This window comes from Geotrypetes seraphini, chromosome 9, assembly GCF_902459505.1.
Source record: "Geotrypetes seraphini chromosome 9, aGeoSer1.1, whole genome shotgun sequence".
Taxonomy (NCBI): Eukaryota; Metazoa; Chordata; class Amphibia; order Gymnophiona; family Dermophiidae; genus Geotrypetes; species Geotrypetes seraphini.
Genome location: NC_047092.1, coordinates 187,963,358 through 187,986,766, shown reverse-complemented (window position 1 = coordinate 187,986,766; position 23,409 = coordinate 187,963,358). Strand labels below are relative to the sequence as shown.

The window sequence follows — 23,409 nt, the reverse complement described above, 5'->3', positions numbered from 1 at the left end:
ATTGGAGTAATACTTTATTAGCATTCACTTGTTTTTATAGGCATACAGTGTAGCAAGGATTTTTTTAATCTGAAGAAATTTTAACCTTGTAAAATTGTATGGAATTGATATAAGGAAATGAGCTTTTATTGATTTGATGATTCTGAGTTCATTTAGGTTAGGTTTTATATAATTTGTTAACATGGTTTTTTAAATAATTAAACTTCATTATTGGTTGGAGGGGGGAAAGAGAAAAAAAAAATTAAAAACTAGATTTCACATAATATTTGATTTATATTATATTATTGGGTAGCTTATTATATTTTATTAATGATGTTTATGAATTTAGCCTGATGGGAGCTTTTCGTCACCTGATTCTATATGTGCGTTTCCTAGTTTTCATTATCAATTTGGGAGGGGTGGGTGGGAGTGGGAGGGAGGGAATTTGGAGGGGGGGTGGTTTAGTTTTAAATCTGGGGAAATTGATTATATATTAGTTATTAAAGGTTTTGTGATTTTCTGGTTATTTTTTGATATTGTGATAAAATAATATTATGGATTTTAAAATTCTATCATTAAATGTTAATGGCCTTAATCATCCGATTAAAAGGAAAAAGACATTATTATACCTAAAACAACAGAACGCAGATATATGTTTTCTTCAAGAGACACACTTGTCCGCTGGAGAATCTAAAAAGTTGGAAGGTAATTGGGTGAAGCACTGTTTCTTTGCCCCTGCTGTGAGTAAAAAGGCTGGGGTAGCTATTCTAGTAAGTAAAAAGTGTAATGCATTATTTAACATAATAGCTTCAGATCCATTGGGAAGATGGCTACACGTAGATATGCACTTGTCACCTGATAGTATAACTTTCTATCAGCTTTGTTGCATCCCTTAGTCTATTGATATTATATGGGATCCTCAGCGCCACCACTCAGAGCTCAAATAGATTTCATAGCTCTAAGCTTTATGTGCCAGCTCCTCATTGGTTCCCTTTATTTAATATCAGTCTCATATGCTTATATATTTGCTTTTGTAATGTTGTATTTTGTAATATTTTATCTTATAAATACGTTTTTTAGTAATAATAAATTATTTAAGTAAGTACTTAGCTTTGACTTGTGGTCTCTGGCTAGGGGAAACATAACACCGACATGTTTCGCTCCTTGAGCTTTATCAAGGTTTTACCCCTATAGTTTTCACCGCCAAACCTGCGACCACTCTATCCTATCTGCAGGATAGAGTGGTCGCAGGTTTGGCGGTGAAAACTATAGGGGTAAAACCTTGATAAAGCTCAAGGAGCGAAACATGTCGGTGTTATGTTTCCCCTAGCCAGAGACCACAAGTCAAAGCTAAGTACTTACTTAAATAATTTATTATTACTAAAAAACGTATTTATAAGATAAAATATTACAAAATACAACATTACAAAAGCAAATATATAAGCGTATGAGACTGATATTAAATAAAGGGAACCAATGAGGAGCTGGCACATAAAGCTTAGAGCTATGAAATCTATTTGAGCTCTGAGTGGTGGCGCTGAGGATCCCATATAATATCAATAGACTAAGGGATGCAACAAAGCTGATAGAAAGTTATACTATCAGGTGACAAGTGTTTATGAATTATAGCTCCCTGAAAGGATTTAAGTTGTGCATTAGAAGATTTACACGTAGATATGAGCATGAGCAATACTACTGTGGCGCTTTTTAATGTATATGCCCCTAATTCGAACCAAATTGAGTTTTTTAAGACTCTGCAACAGTTAATATTACCACTGGCTGCTTCTAATTTAGTGGTGGCAGGGGATTTTAATGCTGTTATGGATCCTTTAATGGATAAAAAACCTAGTAAAATCATGAAATCATTAGGTTTAGAGAATTTTGTGCAATCTTGTAATTTGAAAGATATATGGCGAATACTTCATTTTAATGATCGAGAATTTTCTTTTTGTTCCCATGTTCATAAATCTTTTTCAAGAATTGATTATGTTTTTATTTCAGATTATTTAGTAATAATAATAATAATAACTTTATTCTTATATACCGCCAACAATCTTGCGACTTCTAGGGTTATACAGGCCTCCATTGATCCAATTATTTTGGGTTAAATTTAATTTTATTAATAATGACAGTAGTAGACCAGTATGGAGATTTGATAATACATTGCTTGCGGATTCAAAATTCTGTGAAGATTTTCAATTAAAAATTAATTAATATTTTCAAATTAATAACACGGAAGAAATCTCGATTGAAACCTTATGGGATGCTTTTAAGGCAACTATGAGAGGACAAATTATTTCATTTTCAGCTTTTACTAAGAAACAAATAAAAAAGCAATTTTCTGATTTGGAGAAGGAAATTAAAATTTTAGAAGCAAAATTGATTGAAAAGTGGGAATATTCAACATTACAAGCTCTTTTAAAATCTAAATGCAAGTATAATGAGATTTCTTCTAAATTGGTAAGGAATGATATTTTTTCTCAACAAGCTCTGTATTATGGAAGCTCAAATAAGGCGGGAAGATTACTGGCAAATTATCTCAAAGAAAAGGAAAACACAAATAAATGTTACTAAGGATGAAAAAGGAGATACATATTCTCAAATTGAACCTATTTTAAAACAATTTTTAAAGTTTTATAAAGACCTTTATTCTTCTGCGCCTTATTTAGATAGAGAAAAGGATGGTTTAGAATTTTTAAAACTAATTGAGGGACCAAAAGTTCCTGATCATATAAAAAGAAGTCTTGAAGAGCCTATATCATTAAAAGAATTGCAAATAGCATTGAAATCTCTGAGAGTTGGGACCACTCCAGGTGGTGATGGTTTTACTGTAGAGTTCTATAAATCATTTCAAATTACCCTGTTACCTCATTTATTAAATTTATATCAGAATCAACTAAATAAGGGTTGTATTTCAGGAACTATGGCAGAATCATTAACTATTGTTTTGCCGAAGCCAAATAAAGATCCTAGTTTGGTTTCAAATTACAGGCCTATTTCTTTAACTAATGTTGATGGAAAATTATTGGCTAAGCTTTTGGCTTTACGTTTGGCCAAGGCTCTTCCTTACATTATTGGTATGCATCAAATGGGTTTCGTTGCTCAGAGACATTCTTCAGATAATACCAGATTGGCTTTTTAGATGTTATATTACCCTCATGTATCAAGCAATGGATTGGTTTGGTATAGATCCAGGATTTATACAAATGATCCAGACACTGTATAGCTCCCCTGTTGCCAGATTATATATTAACTAGTCATTAAGCCCGTTACATTAACGGGTGCTAGAATACTGTTCACCCTCTATGTTGCCCCTTCCATTCACTGCCCTCTCTTCTCTTTCCATCCAGTGTCTGCCCCCTCTCTCTCTGTCCCATATGGCCTCTCTCCATCTCCTCCTTCCTTTTGCCTTGGTCTGGCATACCTTCCTCCTTCCCTCCAAGCCATTCTCTCCCCCTCTGCTCCCTTTCCTCATTTAACTACTTCATTGGTCAACAGCAGCATTCACAATTCATTGCTGTTGCTGGCTTCAGGTCTTTCTCTCTGGCCAGTCCTGTGTTCATGAAAACAGGAAGTAGGCACGACCGGCCAGAGAGGAAGGCCTGAAGCCAGCAACAGCAGCGAATTGTAAACGCTGCTGCTGCCTGAAGCACCCTAGGCAGACGCTTCTCTCCCCTCCCAGTCCAACCCCCGCTGACTCTGCGACCCTCCCAGCAAGATGACTTTAATATCAAACCTCCCTCCAGCGTTGGCAGCCACAGCATGCTAAACAGGCTGCTTCGGCTTTCTGCCGTTGAGTCTCTCTGTCGCGTCATTGATGACGTCATCAGTGACGCGACAGAGGGACTCAACTGCAGGAGAAAGTCGCGAAGCAGCCTGTTTAACGTGCTGCGGCTGCCAACGCTGGAGGGAGGTTTGTGCCGGTATGTGCAGAAGCGATATGTCTCTCCCCCTCCAGTACCTGTGCAGCACTTTGCTGCGCCGCATCCTCTCATCCTGAGTCGGCCACAGCGCTCGAGTCTGTTTCTCCCGCTTTGTCTAGCCGCCGCATAAGCACTCTGGCCACGGACCTACGGATCAGGGATTACAGATCACGCAGGTCTGAGTGCGCATGCGCAGCTAGCGTTTTATTATATAGGATAATACATTTTCGGAAAAATTTAATTTACAAAGGGGGGTTAGGCAAGGATGTCCCTTGTCTCCTTTACTTTTTGATATAGTATTAGAACCCTTATTATTAGCTGTTCAACAAGTGAAAGAGATACAGGATATTCCGCGTTCTGGTAGAGAATATAAAGTTTCTGCTTATGCAGATGATATATTACTCTATTTGAGGAATCCTGAATCAAACATTCCATGTCTGCTTGAACTGATAGAAAAATTTGGGAAATTTTCTGGTTATAAAATAAATTGGAATAAATCAGAAGTTCTTCCTCTAAATCAGTGGTCTCAAACTCAAATCCTTTGCGGGGCCACATTTTGGATTTGTAGGTACTTGGAGGGCCGCAGAAAAAATAGTTAATGTCTTATTAAAGAAATGACAATTTTGCATGAGGTAAAACTATTTATAGTTTATAAAACTTTCCTTTAACAGTTAAAAGGAAAGATATATAAACTATAAAGAGTTTTACCTCATGCAAAATTGTCATTTCTTTAATAAGACATTAACTATTTTTTTTGCGGCCCTCCAAATACTCTATTTTTTTCTGCAGCACTCAAATTTAAAGTTCAATATCTTTTCTTTCTCAAAACTGGCACATTTCAATCACTAAATTGAAAATAAAATCATTTTCCTACCTTTGTTTGGTAATTTCATCAGTCTCTGGTTGCACTTTATTCTTCTGACTGTGCATCCAATATTTCTTCCCTTCTTTCAGCCTCCTGTATGCTTCCTCTCCTCCAGACCTCATTCCCTCCCCCAACTTTTTCTTTCTTTCTCTATGTCTGTCTTTCTCTGATTCCGTGCCCCATTTTTTGCTTTGTTTCTGGTTCCCTGTCCCCCTCCTTCTTTCTTTCTTCCTTCCTTCCTCCGTGACCCATTTTTTGCTTTTTTTTTCTGGCTCCCTGTCCCCACCCCACTTTCTTTCTTTCTTTCTTCCTTCCTTCCTGCCCTCCCCCATGCCACTGCCGCCGCGGAATAGGCTGCTGCCGCTATCGGGAACAGGCCAAGATCTCCCTGTTTCTCTTCTGCACAGGGCCGCCCAACGTCAATTCTAACGTCGGAAAGGACATTCTGGGCAGCCAAGCAGCGATTGGCTAGCCAGAACGTCCTCTCGATGTCAGAATTGACGTCGGGCCGCGAGAGTTGGTCAGCCCCGCAGGGAAGAGAAGCAGGGAGATCAAAGAACACGGTGCTGGCCTGATCCCCAATGGCAGCAGTGAGAAGGGAAGGGAAGCAGGTTGGGTACCACTGCTCTAGACGAGCTGCGAGCCGCACTCTAGGGAGAACAGTGGATCGCCCCCCCTTGGTACGCCACTGGAGCAGCAGGGTGTCTGGCCGGCTCGTTCGTTCAAAGCTGCGCGTGGTGGCTCCTTGCGAGATCCGTGCCTGCGTCTGAAGCCTCTCTGATGTTGTGACATCAGAGAGGCTTCCAATGCAGGAGTGGATAGCGCAAGGAGCCGCCAACCCGCGGCTTTGAACGAACGAGCCGGCTGCTGCTCCAAAAGGAAGAGAATGATCGCCTCCAGACCGCGGGCCGCAAATAAAATCTGGAGAGCCACATGCGGCCCGCGGGCCGCGTGTTTGAGACCGCTGCTCTAAATGTACATTGTGCGAAAGGTTTATTTGATTCATTTCCCAAATATTTAGGTATTTGGATTAAGAATACGCTAGAAGACACAATTAAGGTGAATGAAAAATCATTATTAAAAAAGGTAACAGAATTGTGTGAACAATGAAATCCGTTGCATCTGTCTTGGTGGGAAAGAGTCCAAACTATTAAGATGATGATTTTGCCTCAAATGGGTTTGTTATCAAATGGGTATGATACCAGTTTTTTTTCAGGGGTCTTTTTATAAAAAATTAAATAGTATTCTTACGAAATTTATTTGGCTGGGTAAAATTGCTAGAATTGCCTTAGTGACTTTGCAAAGACCAATTGCGGAGGATGGGATAAATTTTCCAAATTTTTATAGGTATCATCAGGCCTATATTATGCGCCAGGGCATGTATTGGGTCTTCCCAGAGCTCATGGAAAAGCTTCCAGACTGGTTGTGGTTGGAATGGCAGCTCATGTTTCCCATTAGGCTCGGTTATGTTCTCAGTATCAAAATGCCTAGATTACATAAAGAAAATAAAATATTAATAGACACAAGGAAAACTGTACAATATGTCAATAATTTAACACCTATTCCTATTCAAAAATCTACTAATCAAACTATTTGGCTAAACTCCAAGATTCAAATTGGCAGATTCAAGATTGTCTGGAAGGATTGGATTAAGGTAGGCATATGTACGTTAGATGATGTTATATCTAACGGTAAACTGCTTGATTTTTCACAGCTGCAACATAAATTTGGCCTTGATTAAAAAAAAAGTTATAAATGGTTGCAACTGAAGCAGGCTATTCAGGCAGGGTTCTCTGAATGGAAATCTCTTAATAATCAATTTAGTTTAGAATTCTTATGCTTTCAGGCAGACTTCCTGGGGCACCAGGCCGCACAATGGTACAAATTATTATCTGGATATATGAATAAAAAACCAAAAACTGGACTTAGAGATATTTGGAGCATTGAGATTAAGCATCAAATTACTGCATCTCAATGGCCACGAATTTGGTCTTGGAGGATGAGATGTACATTGTCTACATCTATGAGGCAAAAATTGGATTGCTCTAAGTGTAATAGATGTTGGCACTGTCGTCTCGATGCTGGAACTTTGGATCATCTATTGTTTTACTGTCCATTTGTTTTGGCTTTTTGGCAGTCGATTTGGGATCAAATAAATTGTTTGTTAGAAAATCATGTGGCATTGTCATATGACAGTTTTATTTGGCATGTCTATGAGAGCTAAATGCCAAATAATCTTCCAATAATAACAAACTTTTAATGATTTTGACAGGAGTTGCTATTCAACAAATCACGTATAATTGGAAGGATTGGAAAAGATTGAATTATAGTTTTTGGTGGAATTCAATGTGTCACTTGTATAAAATGGAAAGAGCGTTAGCTGTTCAAAAAGGATCTTTTAATAAATTTAAGGATGTGTGTGGGCCATTAATAAAGTATTGTAATGAACAATTATCATTTTTCCCTGTATAGCATAAATGATTTTAGGGGGTGGGGGGGTGGGTTTGTTATTTTCATCATTTGATAGAAAGAGCTGAATAGATTATACTGTATTTTATTATGTAGTTTATTTGATACTGGCATGGTGGGTGGGAGGGGGATAAATCTTATTTATGGAAAATTTTGTGGAATTTCAAGTGATGTTTTGATGTATTATGATTTTATTTTCTGTACACTTGATGTAAAATATAAAATGAATAAAGAATAAAAAAAAAAAAATTACATTAATTATTTTTTTCTGAGGCCCTCCAAGTACCTACAAATCCCAAATGTGGCCCTGCAAAGGGTTTGAGTTTGAGACCACTGCTCTAGGTGAAGTCACAGGGGCATTATAACATTCTTAGTCTTGTTAACCATCCCTTTTTTAATAATTCCTAGCATCCTGTTTGCTTTTTTGCTGCCGCTGCTCATTAGACAGATTTCATCGTATTATCTACGATGACATCCAGATCCTTTTCTTAGGCACTAACCCCCCTTGCTCTGCCACTGCCTTCACAGCTCTTTGCTTGGGAGTCAACAGATGTGACTCATCTTGCCTGCCCATGGAAAAAGTGAAGTTATTTAACCATTAAAGGGGTTCTTTGTGGGTTGTAGGATAAGTCAGTCACAACCACATCCACCTTCCCTTCTACGATGATCCTGCTCTAAAATGTAATGGAGCAGAAATGGGAAGGTTGGGGGGGGCTTGATGTGAGCTAGGATGCTGATGTGAATTACTCTGCTTTCTATGCTGTGTAGAACATGATAGAGACATTCATTTATGATTGTACCATTATTTCTAGACAATTCTGTTTAACCTTGGTGCTCTTCATACTACTGTCTACACAAAATAGAGACTTCTGATGCAGGTCTTAGGGCCAAAACACGTGTATGTCAAATCTTTTTAGTGAAGAATAAAGCACTCTTATTATTGATCATCTTCTAAAAGATGCCAAAGAGCAGAGTCTACATCCAGTAGCACCCAAAAAGCAAGAAAATCAAACTGTCAGTCTCACAACTAAATTGACTTTTAATTTGCAAAACCCAACTTCCTAAAAGGACAGCCATGTCTGAAGAGTATCACAGCTGACTTCATGTTCATTGCTTCTGATGTCATCACTGGTTTTATGAATCGCTCCCTGTTTTCTAGGGAAAGCTCTAAAATTTACATATCACACAACACATTTTTCATTAAAGTTTCATTCTTGAGGAGGTTTTGTTTTCCAAAGGGTTTGGGGTTTTTTTGTGTGTGTATTAAAATCCCCTTTTCCTTGGTTTCAGTACATTGAGCATAAGACTTCTCTAGTCCAGGGTAACCATCTTCTTTAGAGCTGATTAAAAAGCTGACAGCATTGGCCAGTAACAAGTCCATAGCCTGATGGCTTCACTTCAGGGAAGAACATAGCCTAATCTTTGAATTAAGTCTGCAGGTCAAGAAATGATTTGAGTTTTGTACATTGTATTAACAGAGCACATATAAAATCTTCATTTGATTTTCATATTTCAGGAAATTTGTTCTGCCCCTCGGTTGTTTCCAGCTAACCCTCACGATGGACAGGTGAAGCAAGGGATTCTGGGAGACTGCTGGTTCTTGTGTGCTTGCTGTGCTTTGCTGAAGAGTGAATATTTGTTCAACCAGGTAAAATCAAACGGGCACACCTTATAATCTGGTAGTTCGGAGATATGCTTACTATTTGAGTAGGAATAACTGAGCAGACTGGGTGGGTTGTTGGTCTTTTTCTGTCATCATGCACTATGATCCTAACTCCCCTAGTTAGTGCTTTTTAAGCTGCAAAGATGGCTTTGCTGTATAAATATATTGAAGCAGGGCTCAACAAACTACTGGTCACCATGGTGACTAGAGATTACACCCCTGTGCCCATTATTTCTTGCCCTCAAATGTTTTCTTTTTTTGTCATGCTGCCTCAGAAAACACACTTCCCTAAAAGCCTGAGCTGCACAGTGCTGGATGCTCAGGAAGTCTCGCGAGGCATGAAATTGTGAGACCGGGCCAAACTTCCTGCACTGTGTGGTTTAAGATTACCAAGAGCTGAATTGCAGTGGGAAGTAGGACTTCTCTAGCTGCAGTAGCAAAGTGAGGGGAATAGATGGCAGATCCAAAAGAGACAGTGACTGGGTGAAGGCTGGATGGAAGAGTTTGGTATGAGAGAGTGACTGAATGATGGGTTGGAGGATTGAAGAACATAAGAGCTCTGCACGTGTGGAAATAACAAGGCAAAAAAAGTGGGTCAGGGACACCACACATCAGCTGCAGAAACAATCAATTTATTGCAAACATATAAATAACTAAAAGAAAAGGCAAACTTCACAGAGAGTTCTTAAATCCTTTCTGAACTGGATCCTGACACAGTCCGTGTTTTAGCTTAAAAAAGCCTTCCTCAGGGGTATGTAGGCAAAACAGCACAAATATGAAACAAATTTAACATTAAAAAAATAAATATATATACAGTAAGAGAACAAAATAGGACTGTTAAACAAGTGGCCATAAGAATAAAAATAAAGACCAATATCAAAAATGCATATGCACAGGAGTGTACAAAAATAATGTTTGTTTCTGTTTCATTTTTGTATACCTATGTGCATATCATTAATATTATTTTTGTACACTCATTTGACTTTCCATTCATTATGCTGTCTCCTATTATTTTCAATCAGATCCTTCTTCCACTTTCTGAAGGATTTTCTTTGGACTCTAATAGCTTCCTTCACCTCACTGGCTGCCATTTGGTCTTCCTGGAGTTGGCAGTAGAGGAGAAGGGTAAGCTAAAAGAGACTTACTCGATAAACGGAATTCCCGGGGAGGAGTGTAGGGAGAGATATCGAGGAGCCAAGTGCTCAGCAGTTATGACATCCTTGCTCCAAAGTCTTTAAGTTGGAACTCAGAGAGGTTAAAATCGTGGGCTCCTGTGGTCAGGGCTGGTATAAAATAGGTTGGGTGCTAGGGCAGAAATTTGGAACTTCTTGCTCTTGGGAAACATTGAGCATCAAGACACATAATTTAGTGTTAATTCACTTGAAGAGACCTGAACATTACAACCAGTCCCCTGCTTCAGTAACCCAATTTTAATTCCCAAGTACCAGGTTAGTTGACTCTGACTCTTTAACAAAAACCAAATAATTGTGAAGCAGAAACTGTGCAACAGGATAATTAATGAAAAGTTGCCCTGCCCTGGCAGCCTCCATTTCCTGTTAAAGTCTAGGTCACTCTGAAATCTCATCTAGTTTCTTCCCCTCCCCTCTTACCCTTATTATTTCTGTAAAGGAGCAAGAGGAAGGATGCCTGTAGAATCTTATGATTTCTGGACACCACTTGACTTTTATAGTCATACTAGTTTTTTAACCCGTTACATTAACGGGTGCTAGAATAGATGTGTAGACTTAGGCATTTCTTTCTTTCTTCCTTTCTTCCTTCCTTCCTTCCTTCCTTTCTTCCTTTCTTCCTTCCTTCCTTTCCGCCGCCAAGCTGTCTTTCCTTCTCTGCCAGCAGGGACCACCAGGGCCTGGGTGTGGCGGGGAAGGGGGGTCTTGCCTGGCCGGGACCGGCCGAATCCCGGGCCTGCTCTCCTTCCCCTTTCCCGGCCCCTTTCTCTGCGCCATCTAGCACGTGCGCACTCATGCCGCCACATCCCGACAGATCAGGGATCTGGGAACACGCGGCGCGAGTGCGCATGCATGCGTAGTGTTTTATTATTATAGATGAGGTAATCTCCTCTCAGTTTGATAACAGTATTGCATTTCCCTATTGAGGGGAGAAGCAAATTGAAAAAGTATGTGTAATAATCATCTACATTTTTCTGATATTGTAAGAATATAAGAATAGCCTTACTGGGACAGACCAATGGTACATCAAGCTCAGTAGCTCGTTCTCACGGTGGCCAATCCAGGTCCCTAGTACCTGGCCAAAACCCAAATAGTAGCAACATTCCATGCTACCGATCCAGGGCAAGCAGTGGCTTCCCCCATGTCTTTATCAATGACAGACTATGGACTTTTCCTCCAGGAACTTGTCCAAACCTTTCTTAAAACCAGCTACACTATCTGCTCTTACCAGAACCTCTGGCAATGCATTCCAGAGCTTAACTATTCTCTGAGTGAAAAAAAATTTCCTCTTATTGGTTTTAAAAGTATTTCCCTGTAACTTCATCGGGTGTCCCTTAGTCTTTGTCATTTTTGACGGAGTGAAAAATCAATGCACTTGTACCTGTTCTACTCCACTCAGGATTTTGTAGACTTCAATCCTATCTCTCCTCAAGCTCCAAGCTGAAGAGCCTTAACCATTTTAGTCTTTCCTCATATGGGAGGAGTTCCATCCCCTTTGTCATCTTGGTCGCTCTTCTTTGAACTTTTTCTAGTGCCGCTATATCTTTCTTGAGATAAGGAGACCAGAATTGAACGCAATACTCCAGGTGAGGCTGCACTAATTACCACATAAACTGAAGTCCTATAATTTCATATACCAGACCTGTGATCATGGTAATTGTGTCGGTCTCCACTGCACACCAAAATTCTGCACCCAGCACAACTGCCTGGGAAGTATTGGACTGAACTGTAGCCTGTTCTGTGCAGCCCACTGGAGCAAATATTGTTTTGGGGACATTATTTAAAATTATTTTTCTCTTCTCATTTCCTTCATGCATTCTTTGTCCTAGGTAATACCTTCAGGGCAGCCCTGCTGGACAGAGATTGGATACAGAGGCTCCTTTACTTTTCGGATTTGGCAGTTTGGACAGTGGTTGGAGGTCATTATTGATGATTACTTACCATGCATTGGTGGAAAACTCTGCTTCTCTCGGTGCCAGTCTGAGGATGTCTTTTGGCTTCCACTACTGGAGAAGGCTTATGCAAAGTATGTACCGTTCCGTTCTGGTGGTCTGGGCTAATGCTTGACTTTCTAAGTAAAATGTGCAGAGCACTTTCATTCTGGTGCAAACATTTCCAAAGCAAAGGGGTAGTTGACACTCTTTTCTGGGGCAGATACTTTCTAAGCATGGGCGTGAACGCAGCCTAAGGGGTGGAGGCATTTTCTCCTATAGCAGCAGCTTTGCTAGCTCATAGCCACATTTTCCCAGGTCTTAATATTGTCCCAAAAAATTAAAACCCTGCTGCTTTTGACTATATTCCTGGATGCTATAAATCCCAAGACTGTGCAGCTTTGTTTTTCTTGCTGGCCCTGTGCCCTCAGCTTGGAAAAGTCCTCATTGAGTTGTGCTTTATTCTGACAGGCTACATGGAGCTTATGAGCAGTTGTGGGCAGGACAGGTGGCAGACGCTTTGGTGGATTTGACAGGAGGCCTTGCTGAAAGATGGACCCTGAGGGATCATGCTGAAAGCTCTGAAATTCAAAGAGCTATTCCAGAAAAGATGATATTTGGGAAACTGATGGATCTGAAAGATGGATGTCTTATGAGCTGTTCTGTCCTCATCTCCAAAGAAGGTAACAATGTGCCTGACACAACAGAACCTACGCATATTCCACATTCCCTCCAAAATGGAGCTAAGACCTGTAGCCTTACATTGGGGGTGGGGGGGGTCACCTCAAGAGTAGTAACATGTTCTCCTTCCATTGCTAGACACTTTGGGACTCATTTTCAAAATGACTTTGTGTGTCTAAGTGCTTTAAAAATGAGCCTATTTGTGTAACAAATCAAAACCCTGAAAAAAACATTCAAAACCTTTCTAGTATAGCAAAGTTTGCATACCACAAGAATCCTGCTCTCAAGACTCTAATTACAACAAACAGCCTTGTCAAAATTACACTGGTTCCCAGAGCACCGAAACTAGAATGAGCTCCAGAGCTTTTCCTCAGTCACACAGAGAAAACAAGGCAAACCCTCATGACTCTCTGTAAAGAGTATAATCATGTCCTCCTGTATGGTACAAAATGCAAAAGGAGAAGAGATGTACATTCCCTCGTTATCAAATACAATTAAAGAAAATTAATCAATATAACAAGAAATTTGTAGAACAATAGTTCCCATCAAAGGCACATGATTTAAAATCTTTTGGGCAAAAGAAATCTATATTTTAATGACTATTAGAAAATAATAAAGAAATAAAACTGATCCCTGGTGCTTCATTTCCCAAGTTAAAAGGACTCCAACTGAGCTGTAACAATTTCCTTGATAAGTAATAATAAATCTATGAAAAAATGAGAGGAAAAAAGCATACTCGGCAGCAAAACCTTAGGCCTCTGCAAACTTGGATTGCCCTGGAAATATATCTTATCCCAGGACAAGCAGGCAGCATATTCTCAACAGTGGGTGACGTCCCGCAGCGGACAGCCTCGAGAGCAGACTTGCTTGAAGATCTTTGTAAGAGCTTCCGAGTGATGCACTGAACATGTGCGAGTACCTTCCCGCCCCAGTTAGGGCACGCATCTCCTGTGAGGTACCTCAATTCAAAGTTTTCTGTGGAGCCAAGAAGTCCTCTTCACTTCAGCTCTGCAGCCTTCGTTGCCTTCTCTCACCGTGGCTTTCTTATTTTTTGTTAGTCGCTGTGTTCGCGTTTCTTTTAATCTTTTTTTTTTTTTTTTACTTCCGGCCAGGGGCCTTTTGGCCTAGGACTGGCCGCTTACCTCGTTCTTTACGTCGGCCTTTATTTTTTCTATGTCCCGGCCTCTTACTGGATTCAAAAAGTGCAGCCAGTGCGCCAAGGCCATCTCAATAACCGATCCTCATAGTCGGTGTATTGCTTGCCTGGGTCCTGAACATTGCCCCGACGCCTGTTCGTGCTGTGCTACCCTTCAACCTCGAGCCCTTCACAGACGCCGTGCCAAGCTTCTTCAACTATTTGGCACCATGGAACCATCTGCTGAGAGGGTCTCGACCTCGGCTTTGGGGACGGCCTCGACTTCCAAGACCTCGACCCCAACACCCCCATCTGCCTCCACAAGGCCTCGACCTCAACACCTCCGATCTCGAAGGCCTCATCAGCAGTTCCTCAGAAGTCTTCCTTGGTGGGTAAGTCTCCTGTCTCTCCTTCAGGTACCACTCCTAAGAAGCCTCCAAAGTCTCAGGCATCCCAGGCCATGTCTGCGGTCCTGCCAGCCTCTTCAAGACCTCCAGCTAAGCGTGCCTCCAAGCATCGGGAATACTCATCCTCGAGGTCACCCTCCTTGGAGCGCACTGCTGCACCTTCGAGACCTGATCCTTTTGTCTCGTTGCCCATGTTCGAGGACATGTTGAAAGCCATTCTGACCACTCAGATTTCCTCGGTCGTGGCTCAGCTCCTCCCGGCCTCGACCCTGCTTCCTACGAGCCAGCCTGAGCAGCAGTCTGAGACCCCTGTGGAAGCACCTTGAGGCAAGCCTCAGAAGTCTCAACGTTTCTCATCCAGTGACTCTTCGCCTACTCCTCGGACATAATCTCCTCAGCCTCGATCGAGGCATCGCTCAAGGCATTCGAGGCATCTCACTTCCAAGCTCAGTCAGGAGACTTTTCTACAGCAGAAACCCTCTCCTCATCCAGATACTGAGTCTTCTATGCCTCGTTTATCAAAGGCTACCGAGACTTCTACTAAATCTAAACATAAGTCTTGCAAGGCTATTACACCGGCTGTTTCTCCTCGCAGTTCATCGAGGTCGAAGACTCCTCCTTTGAGACCGACTCCAAGGGAGCCGTCTCCTCCTGCCTCGACCCACTCTGTTCCTTGAACCCCAGGAACTTCACCATCAAGGTCTTTGAAGCGCAAGCACTCTCTAACTCCTCCTGTTGCGGGTAGTGGAGCTTCTTCAATCACTGTGTGCCTGGATTCTGAGCCTCCTTCTCAGTATTCCAGAGAGGCTTCTCCTTCCTATTCGGTGGTTCCTAAGTCTCGCACTCCTTCTCCTGAAAGTGCCTTGACCTCAAAGTCTGCCTCTTTTGCCAGATTTGTTTTTGACATGGGGAAAGCTCTTCAGCTGGATCTCCACTCTGATTCCAAGTACACTCCTGAATACTTGGCCGACATGGAGCTGCCTCATCCACCCAAGGAGACCTTGAGGCTTCCTATGACTCCAGTATTAAAGCAAACTTTCTTTCGGAATATGGAAACTCCTTATTCCATTACCGCCATTCCATCCAAGCTGGAATCCCGGAATCGCACAGTACCCTGCAAAGGCTTTAAGAAATCTCAATTGTCCCACCAGTCCTTGGTTGTGGAATCTTCTTTAAAGAAAGCTCAACCTTCTAAGCTCTACGCTGCGGTCCCTCCAGGCAGAGAGGGCCGTACTATGGACAAGTTTGGCCGCAGACTATATCAGAATTCCATGATGGCTAACAGAATTCTAAATTACAACTACATTTTCACTACTTATTTTAACTATTTCCTCAAATTGATGATGCCTAAGTTCTACCCGGCTCTTGAGGAGCCTTATCTTCCAGAATTCAAACAGATTATCAGAACTTTGTCTCAACTTCGACTCTTCATGCTGCAAGCCACATACCTTTCTTTACCACAAGGCTTTCTTTACCAGGGAGATTGGCTATGCTCTCTGGATCTCAAAGAGGCTTACACTCGTATCCCGATTCATCCAGCCTCTCGCAAATATCTTTGATTCTGGGTGGGGAATCATCATCTACAATACAGAGTTCTTTCTTTCAGACTCGCCTCATCCCCCAGAGTCTTCACGAAGTGTCTGGTGGTGGTGGCTGCAGCCCTCCGTACCCAGGGTCTTCAAGTTTTTCCATACCTGGACAACTGGCTCATCAAGGCCCCCTCTCAACAAGGGGTTATTGCAGCGACCCAACAGACTATTATGTTCCTCCAATGTCTGGGGTTCGAAATCAACTTTCCAAAATCCCAGTTGACCCCATCTCAGTCTCTTTAGTTCATTGGGGCCACTCTGGACACTGTCCAACTCAGAGCATTTCTACCTCCACCACGTCGGGATACCCTCATTCGCCTTTGCCATCAGGCAGATATTCTCACAACCCACCCTCCTCCCCTGGTTGGCTTCTTAGCTAGGTATCTGAACTGAGGTTCCTCACAGGAGACGCGCGCCCTATCTCGGGTGGGAAGGCACTCGCGCATGTGCAGTGCAGCACTCGGAAGCTCTTACAAAGATCTTCAAGCAAGTCTGCTTTCGAGGCTGTCCGCTGCGGGGCTCCGTCGATGATATCACCCACTGTTGAGAATATCTGCCTGCTGTCCCAGGATAACAACTGTTACGGTAAGTAACTGCTTTTTCATTCTTATATTAAAATCATTTCAAGACAGCAATTTTCTGTTCTTCTTTAACAAATGAAACTTGAGATGTATCTAAAAAGCCGTTAAATCAACCGAAGACCCATTGTAGACATTTTTTTACCAGTGGAAATGTAATCTATATCGGAAAGTAAAATAGAATTAGCATTGAAAGCATTTGACACCAAATTGAATTTTCATGATCATATCAGTAATATTGTTAAAACCACCTTTTATAGATTACGTAGGATTCGATCTATTTCAAAATTTTTATGTCCAAAATCATTAAACATTCTTATTCACTCTTTAGTGATTTCTAAATTAGACTATTGTAATGCTCTCTTTAAGGGAATATCACTAAACGAACTTAAACGCCTTCAAATTATTCAAAATGTTTCCATTAAACTCGTCACTAAATCTAGAAAATTTGATCATGTTACACCTCTTTTAAAAAATGCACATTGGCTTCCAGTTATCCATCGGATAACATATAAACTTTGTTTGCTTATCTTTAAGTCTCTTTTCAATAAGACTCCAGCATTTATATATAAACTATTAATACCATATCATCCAAGTAGAACTTTAAGATCCAATGAACAAAATTTATTGACCATTCCTTCACTTAAGATTATCAATACTAGACGGCAGTTTATCTTTTCGGTAACTGCTCCACAGACTTGGAACGCCCTTCCAATTTACTTACGAAAGGAGCAGGATTTAGGAAAATTTAAAAGTAATCTAAAAACATTTATTTTTAAAGATGCTTTTGATATTTAATTTAACAATTCTAAGGCCAGTGATTTTATCATATTATATTATGCTTTTTATTTGTTTCCCTATTGTACTTTTCCTTTGTTTTGCTTTTCTTTACTGAATTGTATTTCAAACCCCTATCTTACCTTGTGCTATGAGAATGATGTACTAGTCTTTAACCCAATGTTATTATTTAAAGTTTGTATTGTATTGTCTTTCATTGAATGTATTTTAAATTGTTCATCGCTTAGAATTTGATTAAGCGATTAATCAAGAGAAATATTAAACTTGAAACTTGACTTCCTTAAGATATTTGAGAAAGAGCTCTTTAGGAGCTACCAAATGAAATTTAGGAAAATGAAGAAATCTTAAATGTTGAGCCTAATGCAAATTCAACACAAGCTCATCCTGCTTATCTTTAATAAATAAAACATTTCTAGAGTAGTAATTGATTCTTCAGTAAGTGCATAGAAGATTTCAAACCCCCAAATCTAGAGTCTGTTGAGCAAACATGTTTTCTTTTTATCTTACGATTTAATTGAATTCCTTTTTCCTTCTTGATTTCCCTTTTCCTTATCTAATATAATAAAGCCCTAAGCGCGCATGCGCACTCCCACCTGCGTGCTCCCGTTTTCCGTGCGCTGTAGGGCACCGAGTGTGCATGCGCGAGAATCCCCCGAGGCGGATGGCGGCTGCTGCGGCTGTCGGTGGCTGCAGGCCGCAGAAAACAAGGTGACCACCATGATTGTGTGTGCAGGTCTGCTGCCAAACTAAAAAAACTGCTTCAAAATAAAAGCGGAATTAAATAATTGCTGAATGGGACCACTTCCTTCAAAGTCTAATTAAGTGATTGAAGGAACCGTAAGCTATGATACCGGCACAGTGCCATAAATCACGGTTGTGTCGAAAAGTTAAAAACAGGCATCCTAATGCAGTGACAAATTTATTGCCGCAATTAAAAAATTCTGAAACCTCGCTGTAAATTAAAATGTCATATTTAAACAATATTAATACAATACAGAACAATGTGAAAGTGAAACCGCTGTGCAGGGCTCCGATGAGTGTAACATTCAAATAAGATTAGCTACGTTTGATGTATTCAGACAATGCTGGCAAAATGTCCAAAAACACTTACTAATGGAACCCTGACATTGAAAATCAAACTGCGAGGCAGTTTCCACTATTGACAATTAGTCAAAATCATGCAGGGACCTCTAAGGTACAAGAAAAACAACTTACTAAAAACTTTGGCAACAGTACTCGGAATCAAAAAAGTACCGGGCGTTCTGGAACTAGAAAATGGTGACCACTGAGTGATATAAATTTAAACAGTGCATGAGTGCACCGGTGTTATGTGAAACTTAAGAGCATACCTATGAAACAGACCAATCAAAATGTTCCAATAGTATATATCTAATATAATAAAGCCCTAAGCGCACATGCGCACTCCCACCTGCGTGCTCTAAAAGGGGGAAAGGGAGAGATGGAAATGGTAGGACCACTGCTGCTTTGGGGCACTGAGGGAGGAAAGGTTGGTACGTCAGGACTGCTGCTGCCGCCTCAGGTAAGTAAAGACCCTGTCAGGAGGGCCAAAAGGGTACAAAGGAAATGGTGAAAGGTGAGGTGGGGGGATCAGTGGGAGGCAGGGTCCGGGCATAATAGAGGCGGGGCATGGGTGGGGTCAGAGTCAGGGTCAGGGTATAGGTGGGGCTATTCTAGCACCCGTTACTGTAACGAATGTAACGGGCTAAAACTCTAGTGTTCTTATAATCCATGTGTTCCAGTTTGTTTCGTGTTGTTTACGTTTATGTTATTCCCCTTCCCCTTGTGTCTTTTTATGGTAAAACACTTAGATTTTAAATTTTTATATTTGTGGTATATAAATTCAACTAAACTAAACATAGTTGCCCAGGGCTTGCTTTCTTTCCTCTTCCTCAGGGGCTCACAAGAGCTCCAAAGAGCAATCAGCCATGTTTCGAGGTCCCCACCTGCATCTGATGCTGGTGCCCTGTAAGTTCATCTCCTTCCCTGCTTCAGCAGGGAGACTACTGGTGTTTACGTCAGGCCGGCAGCAGCTATTCTGCACCCCAAGCTGGTGCCCTCTGAGTTCATCTCCTCCCCTTCCCCAAGCTGATACATTTCAGTCTTCAAAATCCTAAAATCATTTATTCTTGTCTTTCTTTGTTGTCTGAACATTTTATTTTTCTAACCAGTTTGGTTTTCAGTCTCATCTTGTGTGAATCTTCTCCTATGTTCTTTTCTCAGGGTCTCTTTTTCATTTCTTCTCCATATCTGTCTGACATTGATCTTCCCTTTCATCTTTGTCCATTTTTTTCATCTTCTCTGCATCTATACTCAGATTTTATCCCTCATTCTCCCCTTTTCTTCCCTATCTCCCATTCCTTTCCCAGCCCTCCCATTCTCCATCTCTCTCTCCTTTCCTTTATCCTGTGCTGCAACTGTAAGTCTTGCTTTCTTGAGTTTAAGTTTAACTCTCAGAGACTGTGTCTCCAGGGAAGTAGAGTCTGATCTTTTCCCAGAGTAGATTTTGTTGAGACATTTCTATTTTCTATACAGGAGCCAGTGAACTGGGAGCGTTCCATGCCTTCATCATCATAGACATTCAAGATCTGGGCCATGTCTCTGGTACAGAGTTGTTTTTGCTCCGTGTACGAAATCCCTGGGGGAGGCGTTGTTGGAAAGGATGCTGGCAGGATGGGTGAGTCACAGGAGGCATAGAAGAAATTACCTGAAATGGGAGGGAAAGATGAGTCACTGAGACATAGATGGCAGAGCTGGAAAGGTGATATTCTAGAAAGTTGCCCAAGAAGAACAGTGATTCCCTTAGCATGTATTAAGGGATTTCTGTAAATAGTGTGGTATTTTAATTTCAAAACCAAAACGAACCAAATTGTCTCCCTTCTAAAACTGGGAAAACCTGGCATCTCGGATATGGTTCCCTTCCTTCTCTTTAGCTGAACCCTTCAGAACAAAATGTTCCCTTTTTGCATTTCTAAGCAGAACTTTTATCTTCGCTTTTAAAAATTTGTAGCTTGCTGACACATTAAAGCCAATTCAAGCAGTGCGTTTTCTTTTTACTGACATTTTGCATGAGGGTTTAAAATATCTTATGAGTTTTCTAAAAGCAAAGGTGAAGTTCTGCTTCATGGGTCTCTTGCTCTGAAGGGCTCAGTTCTTTTTTCACAGGCTCATAACTGGAGGAGTTTTCATTTGAGATTTCATTGAATACACACCAGATTGGCTATATCTGGAATGGCGACTCATGTCTCCTTTATATCTTAGTCATATTCTTAGTATTAAGATGCCCAGAGTGTATAAGGAAAATAGAATTTTGATGGATACTTGGAAAACCTTAAGATTTGTTAATAATTTAACTACTATTCCTATCAGCAAATCAACAAATCAATCCATTTGGCTAAACCCCAAGATTCAAGATTATCTGGAGGCATTGGATAATTGCAGGAATACAGACTTTAAATGATGTGATTTTAAATGATAAACTGCTTGATTTTACACAATTGCAACATAAATTTGGGCTTAATAAATCACAAAGTTTTAGATGGTTGCAATTGAAGCAGGCCATTCAGGTAGGGTTCCCTGAATGGAAAAGTCTTAATGCTCAATTTAGTCTGGAATTTTCATGCTTTCAGGTAGATTTTCTGGGACACCAGGCTGCAAAGTGGTATAAAACTATTAATGATTTGGTTAAGAAAAAAACTAAAAATTGACTTAGGGATATTTGGAGCATTGAGATTAAGCATCAGATTTCAGCTTCTCAATGGCCACAAATTTGGTCTTGGAGGATGAGATGTACAATAATAATAATAATAACAGCTTATATACCGCAATACCGTGAAGTTCTATGCGGTTTACAAAGATTAAGCAAAGGTACAAATTGATTGACTTTAAGAGGGGAGGAAGAAAGAGGGTTGCAGAAGTTGAATAGTTCAAAGTCTAATAGATGCTGGCATTGTAATCTTGAAATAGGGACTTTGGATCATCTTTTGTTTTATTGTCCCTATATTTTGGCCTTTTGGAATTCCATCTGGGATCAAGTAAATTGTTTATTGGAAAATCATGTAACACTATCTTATGATACAATACTATTTGGAACAGCTATGAGAAATCATGACTGGAGTCGCTATTCAACATATCACCAACAATTGGAAGGATTGCAGTAAACTTAATTTCACTTTTTGGTGGAATTCATTATGTCATATGTTCAAAATGGAAAGATCAATAGCTATACAAAAGGGAAATTATAAGACATTTAATAAAATATGGGGGCCATTGACTTCTTTTTGTGATGATTAAACACCATTTTATATCTTGAAATATACACCGTAAATAGTTGAGAGGGGAAAGGGATCTTATACGATTGTGTTAATTAATAATAATAAGAGGGAGGGCGTTGGGTCTTGGGTTTTTATATATACAACTGTTGTATTTATTGATAGATTTATAAGTGATGATTACAAGAATTTGTATGGTTTTAATTTGTACACTTGCTGAAAGATTAAAAATGAATAAAGATTTTTAAAAAAAGACTCTTACCCTCTTCTACAAAGCTGTGCGGTAAGAGCCCTGAAGCCCATAGAGATTTAAAGGGCTTCGGGGCTGTTGCCACACGGCAGCCGCTAACACGGCTTTGTAGAAGAGGGGGTCTGTCATGATATTGTGCTTCCAATCTTTGATGTCAGCCCATGATTAAAAATAAGAATAGCCATACTGGTCCAGCCCAGCCTGTTTTCACAGCGTCCTGGCAAAAGCCCAGATATTCCGTGGCAAGCAGTGGCTTTACCTTGCAGTAGTCTCTTAATATAGTCTTCATTGGGCTTGGGAGAAAGTGGAGCTCTGATTTCTATTCAATTTTATTTTAGTGGCAATGGATGGAGGAAGGTGGATTCCACAATCGCTTCCAGACTTCTGTCCCAGCTTGAGGAAGGAGAATTCTGGATGGAAAAGGAAGAGTTTTTGCAGGAGTTTGACGAACTCATTATTAGTTATCCAGTCAGTGAAAAGGGTCATCTTCGGAGCATCCATTCAGGCATGTGCTTTATGGATATAGATGACTAACAATATTACAGCTCACATACCATTGAAACGTAAGACTCGAGCTTCCAAGAACTGTGCAACTTTACTAAGATGCACCTTGAATGTGGCATTGTTAAAACATGTTTATTGGGGCAGGGGGAAGTGCTTAAAAATTATTTAATACATGAGAGTCTTGGGGAAAGTGCTCCACTTGGATTTGGGCTTATTTACAATTTTGGAGTTAATAACTTGCTTTTATAGTGCAATGTGTCTAGTAGTCCTGAACGCTGGTCTGAACCTACAAGTTACTTCCAAATGATATCACTCATCTTTCAACTCTGCCTTCTTTTCAGTCGGCTTGCTCCTGTCCCTCAGTTTTTCTTCTGCAAGCAAGTTGCTCAGATGTGTTTCTGATCTGCTCTGCAGTTTTATTATTTTAAGTTGGAGGCTCGGTGCCCAGAGGTTTCCTCTTGTTAGGACCTCTGCCTGGGAGAAGTATGCTGCTAGCAGGATCAGCCCTTGGGGACACCTATCTAGCCAGCTTGCTGTAATATTTTTGGAGCTCAGGGGCCATCCCCTGAGTAGCCGCTCACTTGGAGTACCTGGGAGTTCTGTTTGACAGAGCTGTAGGCCAGGTTTTTCTTCCTCCTTTCCGCCACTATGTCCAACAATTCTCCCTTTCCCCATGTGCCCTTTCCAGTTTTTCCTTTTGAAAGTGAACTGAGAAGGTGTGTTCTGATCTGCTCTGTTCATTTATTTTTATTTTTGAATATTTTTCTTTGGTTTTGTGAGACTTCAGTGCCCAGAGGACTCCATTTTGGGGGCTACTCTGCCTGGTAGAGGACACAGACTCCGCAAGGGCTGACTGCAGCTCGCAGGGCAACCCCAGGCTTACCTGCTGAGCCAGCCTGCTTTAGGTTTCTTCGAGGCTCATGCTCTGCTCCCCTTGGAGCAAGCTCACCTTCTGATTTATTAGAGGCTTGAGCCCCTGTGTGATTCCCCTTAGGTTTGAAAGTGCTTTCAAAACTCCCACTCACTGCTGTCAGATACCTATACCCACTGTATCATTTCCTTTACCATAATCTCCCCATCCTTGTAATGTCCTGCATAAATTAGACTGTAAGCTCTTCTAAGCAGGGACTGTGTATTGTATGTTAAAATGTACAGTGTTGC

General features: G+C 40.7%; 1 protein-coding gene across 1 annotated transcript in view; it reads left to right on the top strand.

The window, feature by feature from the left end:
* CAPN10 (calpain 10) overlaps positions 1 to 23,409 on the top strand; it is a 61,533-nt gene that overhangs the window by 6,891 nt on the left and 31,233 nt on the right. The window contains exons 2-6 of the mRNA XM_033959316.1: positions 8,753 to 8,884; positions 11,916 to 12,112; positions 12,489 to 12,700; positions 19,759 to 19,900; positions 22,083 to 22,249. Coding sequence (XP_033815207.1) covers positions 8,753 to 8,884; positions 11,916 to 12,112; positions 12,489 to 12,700; positions 19,759 to 19,900; positions 22,083 to 22,249 — 850 coding nt within the window. The remainder of the gene's footprint in view (positions 1 to 8,752; positions 8,885 to 11,915; positions 12,113 to 12,488; positions 12,701 to 19,758; positions 19,901 to 22,082; positions 22,250 to 23,409) is intronic.